The 18,671-nt window shown below is 41.3% G+C and overlaps 1 protein-coding gene across 1 annotated transcript in view; it reads right to left on the bottom strand.

The window, feature by feature from the left end:
* Window positions 1-599: 599 nt before the first annotated feature.
* Window positions 600-18,671, bottom strand: part of LOC147901122 (HIT-type Zinc finger family protein) — a 46,100-nt gene continuing 28,028 nt past the window's right edge. Inside the window, exons 4-7 of the mRNA XM_087376226.1 lie at window positions 18,090-18,173; window positions 1,406-1,494; window positions 1,214-1,264; window positions 600-1,057 (exon numbers count right to left, since the gene is read on the bottom strand). Coding sequence (XP_087232352.1) covers window positions 995-1,057; window positions 1,214-1,264; window positions 1,406-1,494; window positions 18,090-18,173 — 287 coding nt within the window. The 3' untranslated portion in view covers window positions 600-994. The remainder of the gene's footprint in view (window positions 1,058-1,213; window positions 1,265-1,405; window positions 1,495-18,089; window positions 18,174-18,671) is intronic.

Below are 18,671 nucleotides of genomic sequence, written 5' to 3' on the forward strand. Positions count from 1 at the left end.
AGGAAGGACATCAAAAGGTTGGTGGCCAAGGAGGACATGTTAAACCATCTAGTTGACAGATGCAAAGGGAGAGCATTTTGAAGGTGAGGAAAGCCAAAGAAGGTGAAGGCACTCTACATCCGGTTCTCAACGTATTCAGTGACAACACGAATGGAAGATCAGTGCAGGCACCTAGAGATCCGAGCACGAGCATGCGATATTTATATCAATGTACATGCCAAAGAGCCTCACCATAGGGATGTGTCTCTATACATCACAAAGATGTTTTTTGGCATTCTATGAAAGGACTGACACAATATTTCTCCTCATATAGCAACAAACATGTAAGCCCTCACACAGATGTCACGATAACACAAGAGATGCTCTCAGATGCATTAATAGGAGCACAAGAGATGGAGGAGCAGTTGCACAGTCTTCGTGATGAAAATGAAATGCATATACAAGTGAAGCGGCACAAAACTTGGACACGGCTCCCTAGGCACAGTGCGCAATCGCATGATACAAAGAATACAAGTGGGTAACCAACACTCCCAATGTGCAATGATATTATAAAAAACCATCATACTAAACGTTTTTGAAGGTGCAAATACTAAATTGGTCCCTTAATAAATCCTACAGGGCACTCATTACTAAGAATTGAGTATTAATGAGGCCAATCAAATCATATCATTAGAAGAAACATATTTGACCAATCCCTCAAAAAAGATCCGAGTAATGATTCCACATGTGCAGATGCACGCTACTTAGCACCATGAGCTAATTCTAGATCCACTACATCAAATGGTTCCAAGCACACCGAGGCAATCAAAGAGGGATGTTTCTATATGTACATTGCAAAATATTTTCGCTGGACAAGAGGCAAACATAACAAAAACGACAATCCTTCCTGAATCTTTGCCGTCAACTTCAATTTCCCTGAAGTCTCGAGATCGAAATAATGTCCCAATTCATCGCTAGAGAGACTCTAGCACATGCATGCCAACAGCAAATTCCTTCATACCAGAACTTTTGCATTTCTTCTCAGCTGCTCCTGATCTGGATTTAGGGTTGAGAGTATCTATTCACAAAGAACTCATCAGCCAAAAGAAGTCAAACAAATGTTGCAGGTAGATATTTCAAATACCTTCAGCAAATATACCAGGTGCAAAAGTAGCACTACTGAGACAAACCATGTAACACAACACGTAAAAGAGTTTAAATAATCCACACCAACCTTGTCTGTAAATTCTCGAAATGACTGTTCTTCCATAGCTTCATTTAGAACCTGCAGCAAGATAATACAGGTAATCTGTGTTAAAAAAAGGGCTTAAAGAAGTACATCTTTGCAAGTGTAGTTGTCATCTGGAATTTTCAGATTCTCTTGCTTTCACTCAATAATTCATCCTGAGATAGAAACCAAACAAACCTTCTCTACTTCTGAGGAGCTATCAATGTTTCTGATGAGCTTTTGAAGCTCTGGATCCTTCAGCATGCACCGTATCTCATCTGAGGCAGCTGTAATTATAACAAACAGGAGTTCAGAAACCATAATCAACAAGTGGCACAACTAAAAAAGTAATTTGTTTGCTTTAAGTGTTAACTCTAAGTGATTGCACAACAGAAAAAATCGGTAAGGTTTTGGTAAGGTTTTGTTGGTGACTGCGCTCATTCTGACTTGTAGCAAACTCTCATGTTTCTAATTGAGGGAAGCATGGGGAAATAAAAGATCCCACAGTCTTTCTGTTACTCTCAGAGCCAGAGACATGGAAGAAAGAAAACTTATGCGATCTATTACACTCTTATTGGCTTGCCGTGAGGTAGGTCTTAGTGAAGACGATTCTGTTGGAGTGGTCACCTCCCCATCTGTAAGCCCCAATATGAGGAGAGCATGGGGGAGGGAGACCTACGGCAGTACCCCACAGAAAAAGAAAGGGGCTGCCACATGGACAGCATCATTGCTGTCATGTGGGCAGCACATCTAGAGAAGGTGAGGAGTGGCTGCATGATGGTGACACATGGCGGCTGACCTCAGCAGCAGTACAGATGAGTACAACACTGCACACGTGGCTGGAGATAGCCTGGCAGAGGGCAGAACCAGCACGACAAAAGTGGAGCAGCAAATGGGGCTGCTAGTGGGCAGTGAGTGGCATGCCTTATATAAGGCTGGGCCCCTGCCTTGATGGGAGGGCCAAAGGCCCTAGAAGTGTGGGCCAAAGGGCCCCAGTTTTAGAGCCCTTAAAGGGCTGGACCAGGAGCAGACTGGTCGGCCAGCCTGGTCGGCCAGTATGAAGCTGACTGGTCAGTTTTTATGACAGGCCCTTGGGGCCTATAAAAGGAGAGGCTCTAGGCCTCATTTCATATCCAACATTCAGCAAGTTCAGGAGCAGACAGGAGCAGCCAGAAGCCACTCCCTTGGGCCTCACACTCGGGGTGAAGGAGATTGGAAGGTGTGCTGCAGACTGAGTTCCCTAGAGGCTGGACCTTGGCTGTCTTCTAGGGCAGCAAGGTGTTGTGATCATCATACCTTCTGGAGCAGCCATTCACAAGCAGGTTGGGGCAGTGGAACACCTATCTTGGGGCCTACATTCAGGAGGACCAAGGGGACCTGTGTGCTGCAGACAAAGCTTGGCAGGGGCTGCCCACCTAGGCTGATTCACAGGCAGTAAGGTGGAGAAGAACACGGGATGCGTCAATTTTACGAGCAAAAACCTATGAGCAGGTTTATCCGAGCGTGTTTTTCAAGAGATTTTTAAAAATGTTTTTCTTTAGGAAACATGGTTCTTACACTTTTATTTTCACTAGAACTAGATCCCTTTATCATAAAAATATACAGACTAGTCACTCATTCATTTTTACACAACATAATTTTTAGAGACATCCCTTTGTACCCCTGTTATTACCTTAAAAAAGTGTTGATTCCTTTAAGAAACATTCCTCATAATCACTCTCAATGTAATAATACTATGCATATATAATTACTTATTAACACATTTATATCATATGGCAATATCTTTTTAGTGTTTTTATAGCATATTTATGGACATGTTTCTAAAGAAGTTTAAATTACTATAAATAAGTATTAACTTGGGCTTATATATCACTCTCATAAAATACATGTAATATTTAATACTATATATGAAAGATTTTCCAAAATATAACTTCATAGATGTGCTCAAATGGGGTGTTCCGATCAATTTGAGTGGTTGAATGACTATATTTGGACATTGGATATGAAAGTTATGTCACTTTTAAAAGTGTTGTCCAAGGTAGTTTCGCCAGCGAAACTACCTTGGGAGACTTGCTTCAAAGGGGTTTCGCTGGCGAAACTACCTGGATGGCTTGCTTCAATGAGTTTTCTTTGAAGAAACTCTTTCATGAAGATAGGTTGAGAGAGGGTTTTCAATGTCACCCCCTATTAAGTAAAAGTTGTAAGAAGGATCATAAGGGAATTTTCATAGAGAAGTCTACTCTACATGTGGGTTTCTTCAAAAGCCATCCCATTATGCTCTCACCATTCCTACAGATTCACCTAAAGATTTTTGTATAAAATAGGCATTGCTATAATACTTTGCATATTTCTAAGTGAAACTATGTTTTCTTCTGATCGATTTTTGCCATATTTATGCATAGTTGGAAGCTCTTTTTTCCTTCGCTCGGACGCTCGGAAGATTTCGCTCAGAAAATGCTCGTCCCCGAAGAACACACTAGACGGAAAGTCTACAGATGCTCGAGGTGGAGCACGCGGGCTCGAGTCTAGAGATAGCCAGCAGATAGGAGAAGTACCTTGTGGTAAGATCAGAGGACCACACCATTGGTGGGACTCTGGATCTCTCTTTTGTATTGTGTCCATAGTTTTGGACGGAAATATATTATTTTGGTGGTCTCTCTATCTGGCTGGTTCATTGTCTATTGATGAGTCTACACATCTATTTTATGCACATAAGTTAAGAAGTTTGTGATTCCACTCCCCACACCACACTGTGTGAGTTCCTGGGCATTACTATTAGTCTTCCGCTGTGCGTACCCTCTGTTGGGTAATTTCTAACATGGTATCAGAGCAGAGAAAAATCGTCATTTTTCGATTTTCATTTTATGACCCACTAACTATTTTTCTTTTCTACAAATCCTCCATATTTTTAGCCACTCTCTCTGTCCCCCTCCCTTCCCCCCCCCCCCTCTCTCTCATCTCTCTCTCTCTCTCTCTCTCTCTCAATTCATCATCTCTCCACCCTCTTTTCCGAGCTTCAAATCCAATTTGTTTTCTTCTTTGGTATTTTAGATTTTGGGCAGGCCTTATGAATGATTTATTATCATTCACCTTGTTATCTAAGTAAAAGAAACACCCTGCTGCTACTCAATGTCGTTTTGAAATTGTTGCTAACCCTTCTGAGACATACGCAATGCACATATGCATAAAAGCAAAAGCACTAAACTCAGGACTGATTGACAAACATATATTGCGTGAAGATGCAGAAAGATGATCACCCATGAGATGCTGCCTCAAATGAGGTTGACAAAGATTACAGCAAGCTCTCCAGGGCCATGCTCTTCAGTACCCTTCTTATGATCCTTCCATGTGTTAAAGAGGAGAAATTTCATGGAGAATATAATACAGCCCCAACTCTGCCCCAATCCCTTTAGGTCCCCCCAGAAATGGATGCATGAGAATCCTCAACCATTGTCCACGCCTCGACAAGGAGGTATGTTAATGGTGTTGAAATTGTACAATTTGTCAAAAATTAGCGAGATGGCCATTGATTCCAAGACCCTTGAATCCCATTCCAGCATATCAAACTTTTGAGCAATGGGGATAGGCTTTGTGGGACCAATCCCCTGCTCATCTCATGGTCCTACTGGTAGCCACAGATTATGCAATACGGTGTGCAGGGGGCAAATCCATAGTCCACAACAAATCAATCACAATTGCAGTCGAGCAAATTTGTGCATGCCTTGGGTATCCATTGGCAATCCTCACTGATGGAGAAACTTCTTTTAGAAATGAATTAATTAAAAAGTTAGTCAATAAACTGAAGATAAATTACATGTCCACAACACATTATTCCCAATGTAATCACTTGGCTGAGAAAACAAATGGATTGTTGTGCACTTCACTTGAGAAGCTTGTAAACACCAAGAAAAGGCTTGGGATAAGCATTTAGCAGACTTTTTATGGACTTACAAATCTACACATAAACTAGCTATTAGTTTTACACAATTCCAATTAATATATGGAATAGAGGAAATACATAGTCTTCGCATTGTTGTTGCAAGAACAAAAGGCCAGGAAGATGAAACCGGCCTTCAATAAATCAAAGGGCAGTAAAACTAACAAGAAACCAGTCAACAGTGCTACATTAACAATTCAGCAAAAGTATTACCAGCAGACTGGGAGCTAGAGTGCCCCTGCGCCAAGACAAAGACACAGATTGGCCCCAAACCTTGGCGCCCCTTTCGGCATTTCTTTAATAAAGTGAGAGGCCCTGAAATCCAAGCTACATAAAGGATACACTCCTTACAACTGGGGTATTCCACATCCCATCGGGCATCCACATACCCTGCATAACCTACTGTTCCCTGCTCACTCCTGGCAATAGGTCTCCATCCCTAGTCCAAGAAGCTTGCACAAAGTCTCGTGGAGTGTGGAGGGTTCAGGAATTCAAAAGGACTACGTGACACATATGTAAAAACAGAGTCGGTGGGGAAGAGAGGCTGCCCACGACATCATGCGTGTCCTTGGAGTCCCGTTCAAGCTTGCTCACATACCTCATGGTGCGCAGATTCCCCCAATATATATATATATATATACAGACACGCTTCAAAGGATTTCGGCCCCACAAGTTTTTCCTTGTATTCTGAACTCTGTAGCAAGCCTCCCAGCCACGCATACTGGTCTTGCAGTCATCAATAGCGCCACCCTTCGAAACGTAGCCTTTGAAACGACCAAGCTGCCCATCTATTCAATAGCGCCGCCCTCTGCCGCGGGCTCTTCAGGAGTTTTTTTTTTAACGACAACTGTGGCCCTACTATGCCTTTGTCTCGATTAATTGCGAAGGCTAGCCGCCTCTAAAAGACTTTGGGGAAGTTTCTCTTTTCTGCGCGCAATCCCACAGTCTGTGACCCGCAGTCCTGCAGTGTTTAATAGCGCCGCCACCCTCGGGAGAACCAGCCGTGCAGCGCAGAATCCTTTAGAGACCTTAATAGTCTCTCTTCTGCTGTGCGATCCTGTCTGCGAATTTACAGTTGTATGCAGTATTTCGGTCAGCGCGTCATCTTGGATTCCGAAGCCTCTAGCCCTTTGATTCCGCGTGCAGTTCCATTGTGCATTCAAGCAGCACATCAAAGCATCCGTTGATTCTGTACACTGAGAGTCGATTTCGCGAATCCGCATCTTTTTGACCCCTGTGTATCCACGTTGTTTGAGCCTATGTCTTATCCACTGTCAAATCAAAGGTTGCTTTGACTATATACAAGATTAAAGATACTAAGGTCCATATTTTACTCCTTTTATAAAAAAAAGAAAGAGAGCGCTTTAAAGTGCTAAAAAAAGAAGACGTTTCCCTCTCTTTTGCAATCTGCAACACAAAAGCAAGGCCACTCCACCGACCAGCAAAGGGCGTATATTTTTTTTTTTTTTAAAGGAAAGAAAAGAAAAGAGAGCAAGGCAAAATCTAAAGAAGCTTGAATCAAGAAGGCGATTAGAACCACGAATCACCGAGCAATTAATTGGAGATCAGTCAAGCGCAAGGCGACTACGAGCAACATCATTGGTCACATATCTTCCACTCTAGTCCTTTCTACTTCCGATCAAAGAGCGAGATAAGTGATTTCTTTTGCTTTATATTTCATACACTTAGTATCTTCCGCCATCCATTTCTTACCATACACTCGAAACGCACTTTTTCATCCGTTTAATTCTCATACACTTAGTATCTTTATTTTTGTCCGCTCTGCTTTATTTGTATTTATCGCATTATCATGGCACAGCAGCCACAACCACCCACGCTCCAAGAGCAATTAGATGCACTTCAGGCACAGTTAGCCGATGAGCGTGAGCATAGGGAGAGATTGGAAAAGAAAATCAATGGTAGGAAAAGGAAAAGACATTCATCTGATGATGAGTCATCCGACGATGATTCCAACGATGATACTATTATCAGGATAGTTAAAGCCACACTGAGAGCACAAAATTTGAGGAAGAAGAGTAAGATAAGTAGAAAAGCTTTCTCATTTCAAAATTTTGATGGAAAGAAAGAAGCGTGCACTGTCTTGGATCAGTCAGCTAGATGATTATTTTTCAGGGGAGAAATTTTCTGAAAAAGATAAGATTAAATGTGCTGCAAATCATTTAGTAGAGAGTGTTGCACTTTGGTGGAACATCACTAAGCACAGTAAAAGGCGACCAAAATCTTGAAAGTCTTTTCAAAAGCTTATCAAGAGAGATTTCCTTCCCTCACATTTCAAAGCAAAAGCTAGACAACAATGGGATCCTTTCAGGCAATTCGATAAGGAAACGATCTCCACATATACTGATAGATTTTGGCAAACGTTGATCCAATTACAATCCTTGAAGAAAGTTAATGAGCGAGATCAACGCAGAAAGTATGTGGCAGGTCTAAAGTCTAAGTTGAGAGCCGAGATTAACATGTTTCATCCTCGCTCATTGAGCTCAGCAATTTCTCTTGCAATGAATTGTGAAAGGAAGAATGGGATCCCAAAAGAAGGAAAATATCCGGAATGGCATGTACCCTTCCATAAGAAAAAGAGATTTGATAAAAAGCCCTTCTTTAAATCTAAAAATGGTTTTGTTCCACAGAAGACAGATTGTTCTTCGAAGCCAAACGGTGGGACTTTTCCAAAGAAAGAAATAAGGTGTTTCAAATGCAACAAGCTGGGACACATAGCCACTAAGTGTTCTGAAAGAAAGAAGACCCCAACGGCGAAAGTGCACATGATTGACGACGAAGAAGCCAAGCAAGAGAGAGGTAAGTATAATTGTCATGCTCTTCTAAAGATGAAAGGTTTCATTAATGGCAAAGAGGTTGTTATTTTGCATGACGATGGTAGTATACATGATTTCATTTCGGAAAGAACCTTAGCAAAGCTAAACCTAGAGTCTTTCCCATCTAACTATAAGGTCAAAGCTGCTTTTACCAAAACAAAGTACAATTGTACTAGAGAAGTCAAGAATCTTGAAATCTCAATCAAACCTTACGAGGATACACGAGACTTTTTAGTGGCACCCCTACAGGGAGTGGACATCATCTTAGGGATGCCGTGGAGGCATCAATACAATCCTAAGATAGATTACGATTCACATCAGATGTGGATTGAGAAGGACAGACAAGAAATATGTCTGAAAAGTTCAATGAAATCTCAGGTCAGTCCTTTACTCAACCACACACAAGCCAAAAGAGCAATTAGAAAACGTGCAAAGACATATCTTATTTTGGTGAATACGGTTACGGCTACTCAACCAAACACTAAGCCTATGCACCAAATATTCTTTCTCAATTTTTTGATTGTTTCTTAGAGGATTTACCGCCTGGACTACCATGTTCCCGACCTAAAGATCATAGGATAGAAATCCTACCGGGCAACACTCCACCTTGCAAAGTTCCTTATAGAGTCAACCAGCTAGAGCAAAAGGAAATACAAAAGCAAGTGGAGGAATTGATAGAGAGAGGATTGATAAGACCCAGCAGTTCTCCTTATGGAGCACTTGTCTTATTAGTCAAAAAGAAAAATGGAACCTACCAAATATGCATAGACTATCGTGCACTGAACAAAATCACAGTGAAGAACAGATATCCAATCCCTAGGATTAATGATCTTTTGGACAAATTGAAAGGGACCAAGGTCTTCATCCGGCTATCATCAAGTTCGTATGGTAGAAGAGGATATATACAAGACTGCTTTTAGAACTCAAATGGGACATTATGAGTTCTTAGTTATGCCTTTTGGGCTAACTAATGCTCCAGCTACTTTTAGTAGAATGATGAACCGAATCTTTCTTAAACACCAAGATCGTGTGGTAGTATTTTTCGATGATATTCTGGTATTTAGCAAAGATGTTGAGAAGCATAAGGAACATCTGAAGCTAGTCTTTTCACTCTTGAAAGAAAAACAATTGTACATAAATCCTGAAAAGAGCAGTTTCTTTCAAGATCAGATAGAGTATTTGGGTCACATTGTATCCGTTGATGGGATTCAAGTAGATCCAAAGAAGATTGAGTGCACAGTCACATGGCCTAAACCCCAAGATATACATGAATTGAGATCATTCTTGGGATTGTGTAGCTTTTACAGAAAGTTTGTCAAGAATTTTGCATACATTGCACATCCATTGACAGACCTTCTTAGAAAAGCTAAGCATTTCTTATGGACCGAGCATCAAGATAAATCTTTTACAACTTTGAAAGAAGTTCTCACACAAGCTCCTGTGTTACAACTACCCAATTTCTCTAGACCATTCTTTGTAGTTATAACTGATGCTAGTGGATATGGAATTGGAGCCGTACTTATGCAAGATGGTCATCCAATAGCATATGAGACCCGAAAATTAAAACCAGCAGAATGCAATTATAGCACATATGATAAAGAATTAACCGTTATTGTGCATGCCTTACGAATGCGGAAACATTATTTGATGGGATCCGACTTTCTTATCAAAACCGATCAGCAAAGTATCAAGCATTTGTTGACTCAGCCACTTATATCCGATAGGCACATCAAGTAGGCATCATTTATACAGAGTTTTCAGCCCATGATTCAGTATCAACCTGAAAAAGAGAATGTAGTTGTTGATGCTCTTAGCAGAAAGCCAAGTATTAATCATATCACTGCTGTAGAGACCCAGCCTTTTGAAGGAATGAAGAATTCTTATCAAGGGAATCCGGACTTCTCCGATATATGGAATAAATTAGAAAATAACAATTGGAATCCTATGTTGGACTATTCACGCACTGATGGATACCTCTTTTATCAAAAAAAATTATGCATCACTCGACCCTTTAGACAAATTGTAATGGAGGAAATGCACCAACCACCATATATGGGACATAGGGGAGTGACTGCCACTTTACAAGTGATAGCAAGAGAATTTCATTGGCCTACTATAAGAAAATATGTGGCTAAGTTTGTAGCCGAATGCATCACTTGTCAGAAGATCAAGAGTTACAAAGGCAAGACCCCAAGATTGCTTATGCCTTTGCCTATTCCTATGCAACCTTGGGAACAAATATCTATGGATTTCATAACAGGTTTTCCTACTACAGCAAATCAAAATGATGTGATTTGGACGATAATAGATCGCTTTAGTAAGCAAGCTTATTTCATCCCATGCAAGAAGATTTTAACAGCTCAATAAGCTGCACATTTATTCATCAAGCATATCTTTGTTCATCATGGCTTGACAAAGATTATAGTGTCTGATCAAGATTCAAAGTTTTGCAGTAACTTCTGGACTGCATTATTTCATAATCTAGGCACTAAATTAGACTTCTCATCAGCTTTTCATCCAGAATCGAATGGACAAACTGAAGTTACAAACACTACTATTCTAGATATGATAAGAGCTTATGCAAGAAGTCAACCAAAGACTTGGGACAAATACATTCATCTCTTACAGTTTGCTTATAATAATACTCCTCATTCTACAACTGGAAGAGCACCCTTTGAGATTATCCATGGGAAGGTTTTACCTATTCCTATCACACGACTGACCCATAGAGTGGAAGCAGCAGATGCATTTACCCATGATTATCAAAATATTCTCAAAGAAGTTCGAGAAGTGATTGCAATAGCTCAAGAGAAGTACACAAAACAAGCTAATAAGAAACGGAAACACATGCTTTTTAAAGAAGGCAATTATGTACCTCTTCGGATTGAGAAAAGAAGATTGAAGAGTGTTGAGAAATGGCCAGTAATCAAGATGTCACCACGTTTTTATGGACCATTCAAGGTGATTCAGAAAATCAATGATCTAGCTTATAGGCTTGAATTACCTAATAATTGAAAAATACATAATGCTTTCCATATCAGCCTCTTAAAGCCCTTCAAAGGACCTTTACCTATTCATCCTATCTATGAAGAGGCCCCATTGATTGTTGATGAAGAAGAAATTCTAGAACCTGAATGCATTGTTGATCATCAACAGACCTCCACCCGAAAAGGAAATGTCTATACTAAATACTTGCTCAAATTTAAGAACCATCCAAGAGACGATGCTCAGTGGATGCCTGAGCGGTTCTTTCGAACTTTTCTAGACCTCCTTAGTTCCTATAATCAAACACGCAACTGAGGTCAGTTGCAATCCAAGCAAGAGAGATGTTACGAAAATTATATCTATGATATATCTTGCCTTGGGACATTATTATTTTTAGTCGAGTGTGACTATGGCAAAGTACTCCATAGGAGCGCACCGGACGCGGCGGGGGTCCTAGTGGTGGATAATTTGTGTGGTTAGTTGGGGACGCCTGACTAGCTTGTGTTTTGCCATGCTAGATGATCGGTATTGTGGGTGATTCCATGTTAATACTGATGTCGCTAGTGTCATTGGTGTTGTGCTTGATTATTGTGCTTTGAGCGCGGTTATGTTGGGATCAGTTGATTCGGTGGTTCGTTCAATCAATTGTTAATAACTAATGTAATTAGCGGCTTGAGTACAGGTGATGGAACTCATAGCGAGGATTAGAGTTAGTGCGAGGGTACCGATCGAGGTATCGCACAGCGCATTATATATGGCCATGGGCCAATTTTATATTTGTTTTATTATTGCAAGTTTAAGCAATATATTTGGTTGTGGACATAATTCATTTTGGGCCCTAAGATGGCTATGTAAAGCAAATCCATCCTTTTTGGATGAGAGGGATAATTTTGGCTCCTTGGTGCTTTTATGAAATATCATAAATACTCTAGATGAGGAAGCGTGAGCCACTCATCTAGGGGGAGGAGATTGTACCCATTGTGTTGTCGTTTTCATGGTGTGATTGCATTCTCTTTCTCCAATTGATTAAGTGGTGAATTTGTGTGAAAAGAATTACCTTCTGGTTTCATATCTTCAGTGCAAATTGCAGCTATATGCCCTTGATTTAGCGTTTGGACAATGTTTTCTTGGTCAAACACTTGCATGCAGATTCTTGGGACAAATTCATACATTTGGCTCCACGTTGAGCAGTCAGTTGGGCATTCACGTTTGCAGAGAATTTGCTGTCATTTTTTGGCCTGACATTTACACATTTGCAGTTAGTTTTTGAGCAGCAAGCCCATTGCAATGATAGCCTTGCGGCTTTGATGTTTGCAAAGCACATTTCTTTTCTGGGCCAAGGAATGCTTTCCGCTGAGGACGAGCTTGATGGCACCAACTATCCCTTGTGGTTGTACATCGTGCACCACTTGCTGGTTGCCAAGAATTTTTGGGGTATTGTTGGAGGATTAGGAATCAAACATGCCTCTCAAACATAGGCATCTACTGCCACCACCACCAGTGGTGCTCCTGCTACTTTTGGTTCATCTACCACTGTTGCCGCAGTGCCTCTAGCTCCTTCCACGTAGGATTTAAGCGATGGGATTAGAGGGATACCTAGGCACATGTCTTGATTGCTTTGTCTTGCAAGAGGTTCATGATACCTCATATTTGGTATTGCAGGACAGCCAAGGTTGCATAAGATACTTTGGCTAATCCTTATCAGATTCGGAATAAGGCCAAGGTTGCCCTTTTGTGCAGGTAGTTGGACAATGGTAAGATGGATGAAGGGGGGAGCATGGATGCCTATCTCACCAAACTTAAGGACCTTAAAGAGCGGCTCATCAATGCGGATGACATTGTGCCAGATTCTCAGGTGGTTTCACGACATTGAACGGACTACCTAATTCATATTAGGGCTTTGCTACAACAGTGAATTTAGTGGCCATGGGTAACCTCAGCCACTACACTTCGCTCATCTTGTCACCTTGCTAGCCCAAAAACAAAGGCTAGACAAAAGGAAACCAAGCTCTAATACCATGCCAAAGGAAGGTGGAGTGACGGGAGTCTATCCGAAGAATCACAAACTCACACATGAGAGGATGAAGATAGCTCTCACGTGTAGCCCTCAGTGTTGTTACTCCCACGCTTTTGGGTGTTTACACAATCACACAAAGGGATGAAGTGATAAGGTGCCTTTTTAGCAGTCTTAACCTTCTATCATTAGACTCATGTGCTTTTCCGCCCCGCCCACCCCCCCACCCTCCCTTGTGTTGTATTATATATTGTGTACATAGACAAGTCTTTGATGTATTTCCAATGTTCCTTGCTTTGTCTTCTCTTGACTATTGAATTGTCTATCATACGAGCTGGTGATAGCTCGCCTCCCTTTCCCGTTATGGATGTTTTAATAGAAGTTGTACTTGTATTCTCTTGTAAAATATTGGCTAAAGTTTGTATAGCAATTTTTTTGGTTTCACAAGTTTGAAAAAATATATAATTGTTAATTTTTATCCTTTTTTAAAATTGGCACAAAAGTAATAAATCTTGGCAAATTTGACTTTTGAAAATGTTTTTTTAATTGGGGCATACAAACTTTCACCACCCATATAAAAATTAAACTTATTTATGACATTAACATGAAAAAATCAGCCATCCTTCTATTCCTTTTGTTTCATTCTAGCTGTGTACACAATCATATACCCAAAATGTATGCAATTATTGGTGATTTTTATTGCTCTATTGTATTTTTTACCATTGAATTGTATACTATAGAAGCGTTGATGTAATGATCAACTGGTGGTCATTCAGATCAAGTGAAATGTATTACATCTAGGGGTTTTGTAGGAAGATAAAGGTAGCAAATAATGACAAATATGCCGACAAGGATGTAATGTCAGAGTGACAGCAATGCAGAGGTGTTGGGAGTTAAATACTCCTCCCTTTGGACACTGCCTGGTTAGCTCTTAGTTGTTCAACATGTAAGGACCCCATATGAGGAGGAGCCAATGAACATTAGGATAGATTCGGGTGTTGTATTTGACCTGGCATTGTGGTAGGCATTGAATGACATGGACCATGAAATTGGGGTTCCATGTGGAACCATTCCATGTGGTAGCTGCACATCTATATGCAGTAAAACTGTCACGTGCACAGCCGGCTAGCTAGCAATGTTGTAGTTGACCACATGGTTGTCCTGCTGCCCAATTGGCCCACTCCTAGGGGGCCTATAAAAGGTTTGGGGTTCCATCCTACTCTCCATCAAATCCCATTTGAGTTTCTACCGTTTCCAGCACTTGGAAGGTGCATAAGGAAGGCTACGGACCTTCAATAGGAGAGTGTAGACGTGGAGAGTATGCTGTAATCTTCTTCAACATGATTTGAGGTAGCAGCTCTTGTGAGATCTCCTTTGTTCATCTTCATTCTCTACATGTTTGTGAATCAGTCTACAGTTTAGAGCTGCTTCTTTTATGCATATGTATCTCTCACATGGTATCAGAGCCAAGCTTAGTTGAAAGGTCTCTATAAGAAGTGTGGGAGTCATCCTTGAATCCATTTTCTACTCCAAGCCAAGCCACAACTTTGAAGATCTCTCTCAGAAGGTTGTGGCAGATCTTTGTCAGCCTGACTTGTAACAGCAACGAAGAAAGCGTCCTTGCTTGCTATCCAAGAAATTGATTTGCACATAGTCAATCTGGGTAGCAATCCCATGCAGCTTTTCCATGAAGTATATGCAGATTTCTTTAGGGAAAGAGGTATTTTAGGTTTGTGCTTTTAGCAGAACTTGAGAAGGCCTTGGCAAGGTACCTCTCCATCTCCCATTTGTGGGGAAGGTAACAAAGATGGACCTAATTACTTTTAGTTGTAGTTAGGTTAGCATCTTGAAGATTATGGAAGGTGACAAATGGAATTATGTAAGCACCAACCAAGGGGATTAGGAGTAGATGTCTTTGAATCCCTTACAATATCTTAAAGCGATTGACACTAAGACTCCTCTTGATCACTTCAGCCACAATCTTATTTCACACACACAAAAAAGGTGTCATCACAAAAATACAAGATATCAATTTTTTGTGTCACATCTTTCACTCCCAACAGATCCTCTCTGGTACATAGAGAGAGCCTACTGGCCATCAAGGTGGTGGATCACAGAAGAACTTGAGGTGATACTTATTGGTGTGTCCAGGGATCTCCTTTCCCTCAATATCCTCAAATAGATAGGTCTATTGGTGAACTTCTTGATGCAATTCAGTTCCTTCCATCGGCCAATAAACTTTTTCTCTAACCACTTATCCACTTGCCATCAAATCTCATAACCAAATCTCCTCTTGAAAGACCGCTTCTTGAGTCATTTTGGTGTCATATTTGGCCTTCAGTTGTTGTTGAGAAACTTCCAAGTTTTGCAAAGTGAGCAATCGACATACATCCAAGCCTTCCAACTATACCAAGCATTGAGCACAAACATCTTTTGTCACGAGGGTGTGATTTATGGCACCTGCATGTTGGCCTGCATGTGTGTAGGACCCTGGGAAGACAAAGAGCGTTGTCAAGGGTTGCTTGATGTGCTAGAACCCCTAGCAAATTGTTCCTTGGGGGTCAAAATTGTGGTTTGGACCAAAAAGGGGGAAAATACCCTTAGTTTTGAAGTTGGTCATTGGTGGGGCTTTAAAAAGGTCCCACTAGAGGCGGGCCTAAGGGAAAATTAAAGCCCTTAGGGGCAAATGAAGGTGTGGGCTGCCACGTGACATGCCCATGCAGCCCAAAAAAGAAAAGAAGGCCTTGGAACAACGTAGGGGGCTGGCCGACGTGAAATGGGGGACGTGACCTTGGAAAAAGGGAGGAGGAACTCGCGTGGAGGAGAAAAGGCATCAATGGCTTCTTTAATCCAAGGTACGGCCGTCGTACGGACTAGCAGTGCCGAGTTGTACGGAAGGTACGGGGCTGTTGGGTACTCTTGCTGCAGTACAGACTGTACAGACAGTCCGTACGTGAGCAGTTAATGCACATGTGCCTACTAGTGCCGTACGATTTGATTCAGCTAAGTAGTTATGGGCTGTATGGAGGAGTTTCCTTGCTGCTGTACGGGCTGTGGTGCCATACGAACTATGCTGGCAAGTACATACGAACTGTACGGGCAAGTGCATGCGGGCTGTACGGAGAGTACGGGCTGCTTGACGGCCATGGGCTATGAGGTGTTGGCTTTGAGGTTGTATGGGCTGTACGAGAGCCTTCCATTTGCCTCTGAATATGGGCTGTTGCCAAAGTGGCTGGGTGGAAGTGCCTTTCAGCTTGACCAGGCAGGTATTGAGTCCATGAAGGTGTGCAAATAGCTCGTGAATGAGCTTGGTTGAGCTCTTGGTTGGTAAAAGGGTCCACTCATGCCTTTCTAGTGATTGCCGGTGGGCCGTGAGCATTGGGCTGTGTTTTTGGAGAGACTTGCTTGGCAGGATGTTTCATAATGAATGCTTGAAGAGGTTGTGCGTGCTTCTTATCACCGTGGGCAGTTCAGTGATGCTTCAACCTATTGTTTGGGTATTCCAGTGAGTCAGTGGACACTTGTGATTGTTTGGGGAGCGTGTGGCCTTGTTTGGGCTGCTCAAGCTATACCTAGATCCCGAAATGGATCAACATGGGTATATAAAGGAACATTTTACATATATTCCAATACGGCCTAGATACCCCAACCATACGCCTATCAAAGGAAGGGTCCAATTGATGCACAATAATAATTTCATTGTGCTAATGCTGTCCTCCTTTGGGCTCACCTAGGACTAGAATGTGGTTTGCTGATATGCCTAGGTTCCCAAATGATTTGCAAGGACGTGTCTACAAATGATACTTACATACATTCCAATACAGCCCCAACCATACGCATATCAATGTAGGGCAACAACCAAACAACAAATCCTATCGCTCGCACGAACACATTTGATTCCCATAAAGTGTAATTCTTACAAAATCACTTTCTCAAGAGGAAAGTACCATCCCCAAACCTAAACCCTTTAGATAATTTGTTGCAAGCATGAGGATATCAAGAGGCCAGCTTAAGGTCTCATCCCCTAGGCTGAGGATCACTATCCCCCAAATTGGAGGATATGCCTAATATGTCACCCGCATGATAATTTTCAATGGATGCTTGGGTGCATCCCAATATGAGATCAACAAACCAACTGATATAGATTTAGTGCCTCGCCTCCCTTCGTCAAATATCAAATAAAAACTGCTTATCCCTCTCCTCCTTTAGATGAGGATACAAATACCACTTGCTAGGAGTCCGCAATATCATAGAGCAGGACAGCAGCACAAGCACTCATCACGTTTTTTTATTACGAGGAGGATGAGAATTGCACAAAATAAGATCACCAAGCAAGAGCCAAGATATCCAACATTCTTAAAGATTGTCTAACCAGAGGAACTTGCATCCGTGCATACGAGGCTAGTGGCAGTCAAATGCTCATAAGGAACTCGCCATAAGCTGAGATATGATAATGCTCAAAGCTCCCATACACAAAATGATGCAAAAAAATAACTTTCAGACATGGGAGCAGTCTCAAGTATCACACAGTTTGGAGTCATGGGCTATCTGAAAGATGAGTATAAGAGGAGCTATGGCAGTGGGGGATGCTGATGTGTGCCATCCCCATCCAAGTCAATGAGTCCTTTGATCCCACATAAAGATTTTGTATGAATGATACAATCCTAGGTCCCAGCTCTTTATGCCTTCATGATTACCCTAGGAAGCCTTTTTATTGATAGAATATTCTGTTACTAGAAAGAAAAGGCATACTTGGCAATATTTGTACTTGGTAATATGTATGTGTTGTTCGATGGTGCTTTGTACCATATGCATCAAAGAAAAAATAATCCTTACCTCCTCTTAACTATTCTAACGTTTCAAGGCGACTCTAAAAACCAATGCATGCTAGGAATCGATTAAATCATAATTTCTCCAATCTGAAAACAGTATCGAAATGGTATAGCTTTTTTACATGCAACTGCAAATATTAAGACGCTTAAATTTAGAACTCCAATGTAACAAACTTTTTTAAACCAACAATGTACATATTTTAAGATGGTGGAATGTGATATTTACTCACAATACTATCACCTTTGATGTCATGATATGCTGTGAAAAGATTCAAATCACCTATAGATTCCAGCTGATTTTGTTGTAGCCTCCATCCTTGTTCCTTGTCAGCTTCAAAGGACCTAGGAGGACGCTCTTGCGTGGCTGCATAACCAAGTGGAGAAGACTTCAGCCGACAAGCTAGTTGAGGCAAAATACATGTAGCAAAAACCTCTTCAGCAGCAACACCAAAGCAAAAGCAAATATGAACAAACCATAAGCCAAAACCTACAACATGAACAATGAAGACGACAAGCCCGATAACTTTGAAGATGATGGTGAAGCTAGAGCACTCCGTATTAGTCATCATAACAGTCATGCTGTTATCACATGTAACTCACGAGATTTCAGACACAAAACCCTACGACAGTCATACATCTGGATAAACCAGAGAGGGTCAAGGAGCGCACATGGCAACTCAGCTCGAGCTTATTAAAGCACAATTTTAAGTTGTACTCCTATATCAGGAAGGCCTTCATTACATCAGTTTAAGACTGAGGGTCTTTAGGATTAGATTTGAAATCTCGGATTAATGCTATTGTATCTCGATACACTGCCCATTTTCCAGCTTTACGTGCGTCCTTGACTTTGGTGGGTTCACTA

This window comes from Dipteris shenzhenensis, chromosome 6 (assembly GCF_047967505.1).
Source record: "Dipteris shenzhenensis isolate YYH24624 ecotype China chromosome 6, Dip_SZ_1.0, whole genome shotgun sequence".
NCBI lineage: Eukaryota > Viridiplantae > Streptophyta > Polypodiopsida > Gleicheniales > Dipteridaceae > Dipteris > Dipteris shenzhenensis.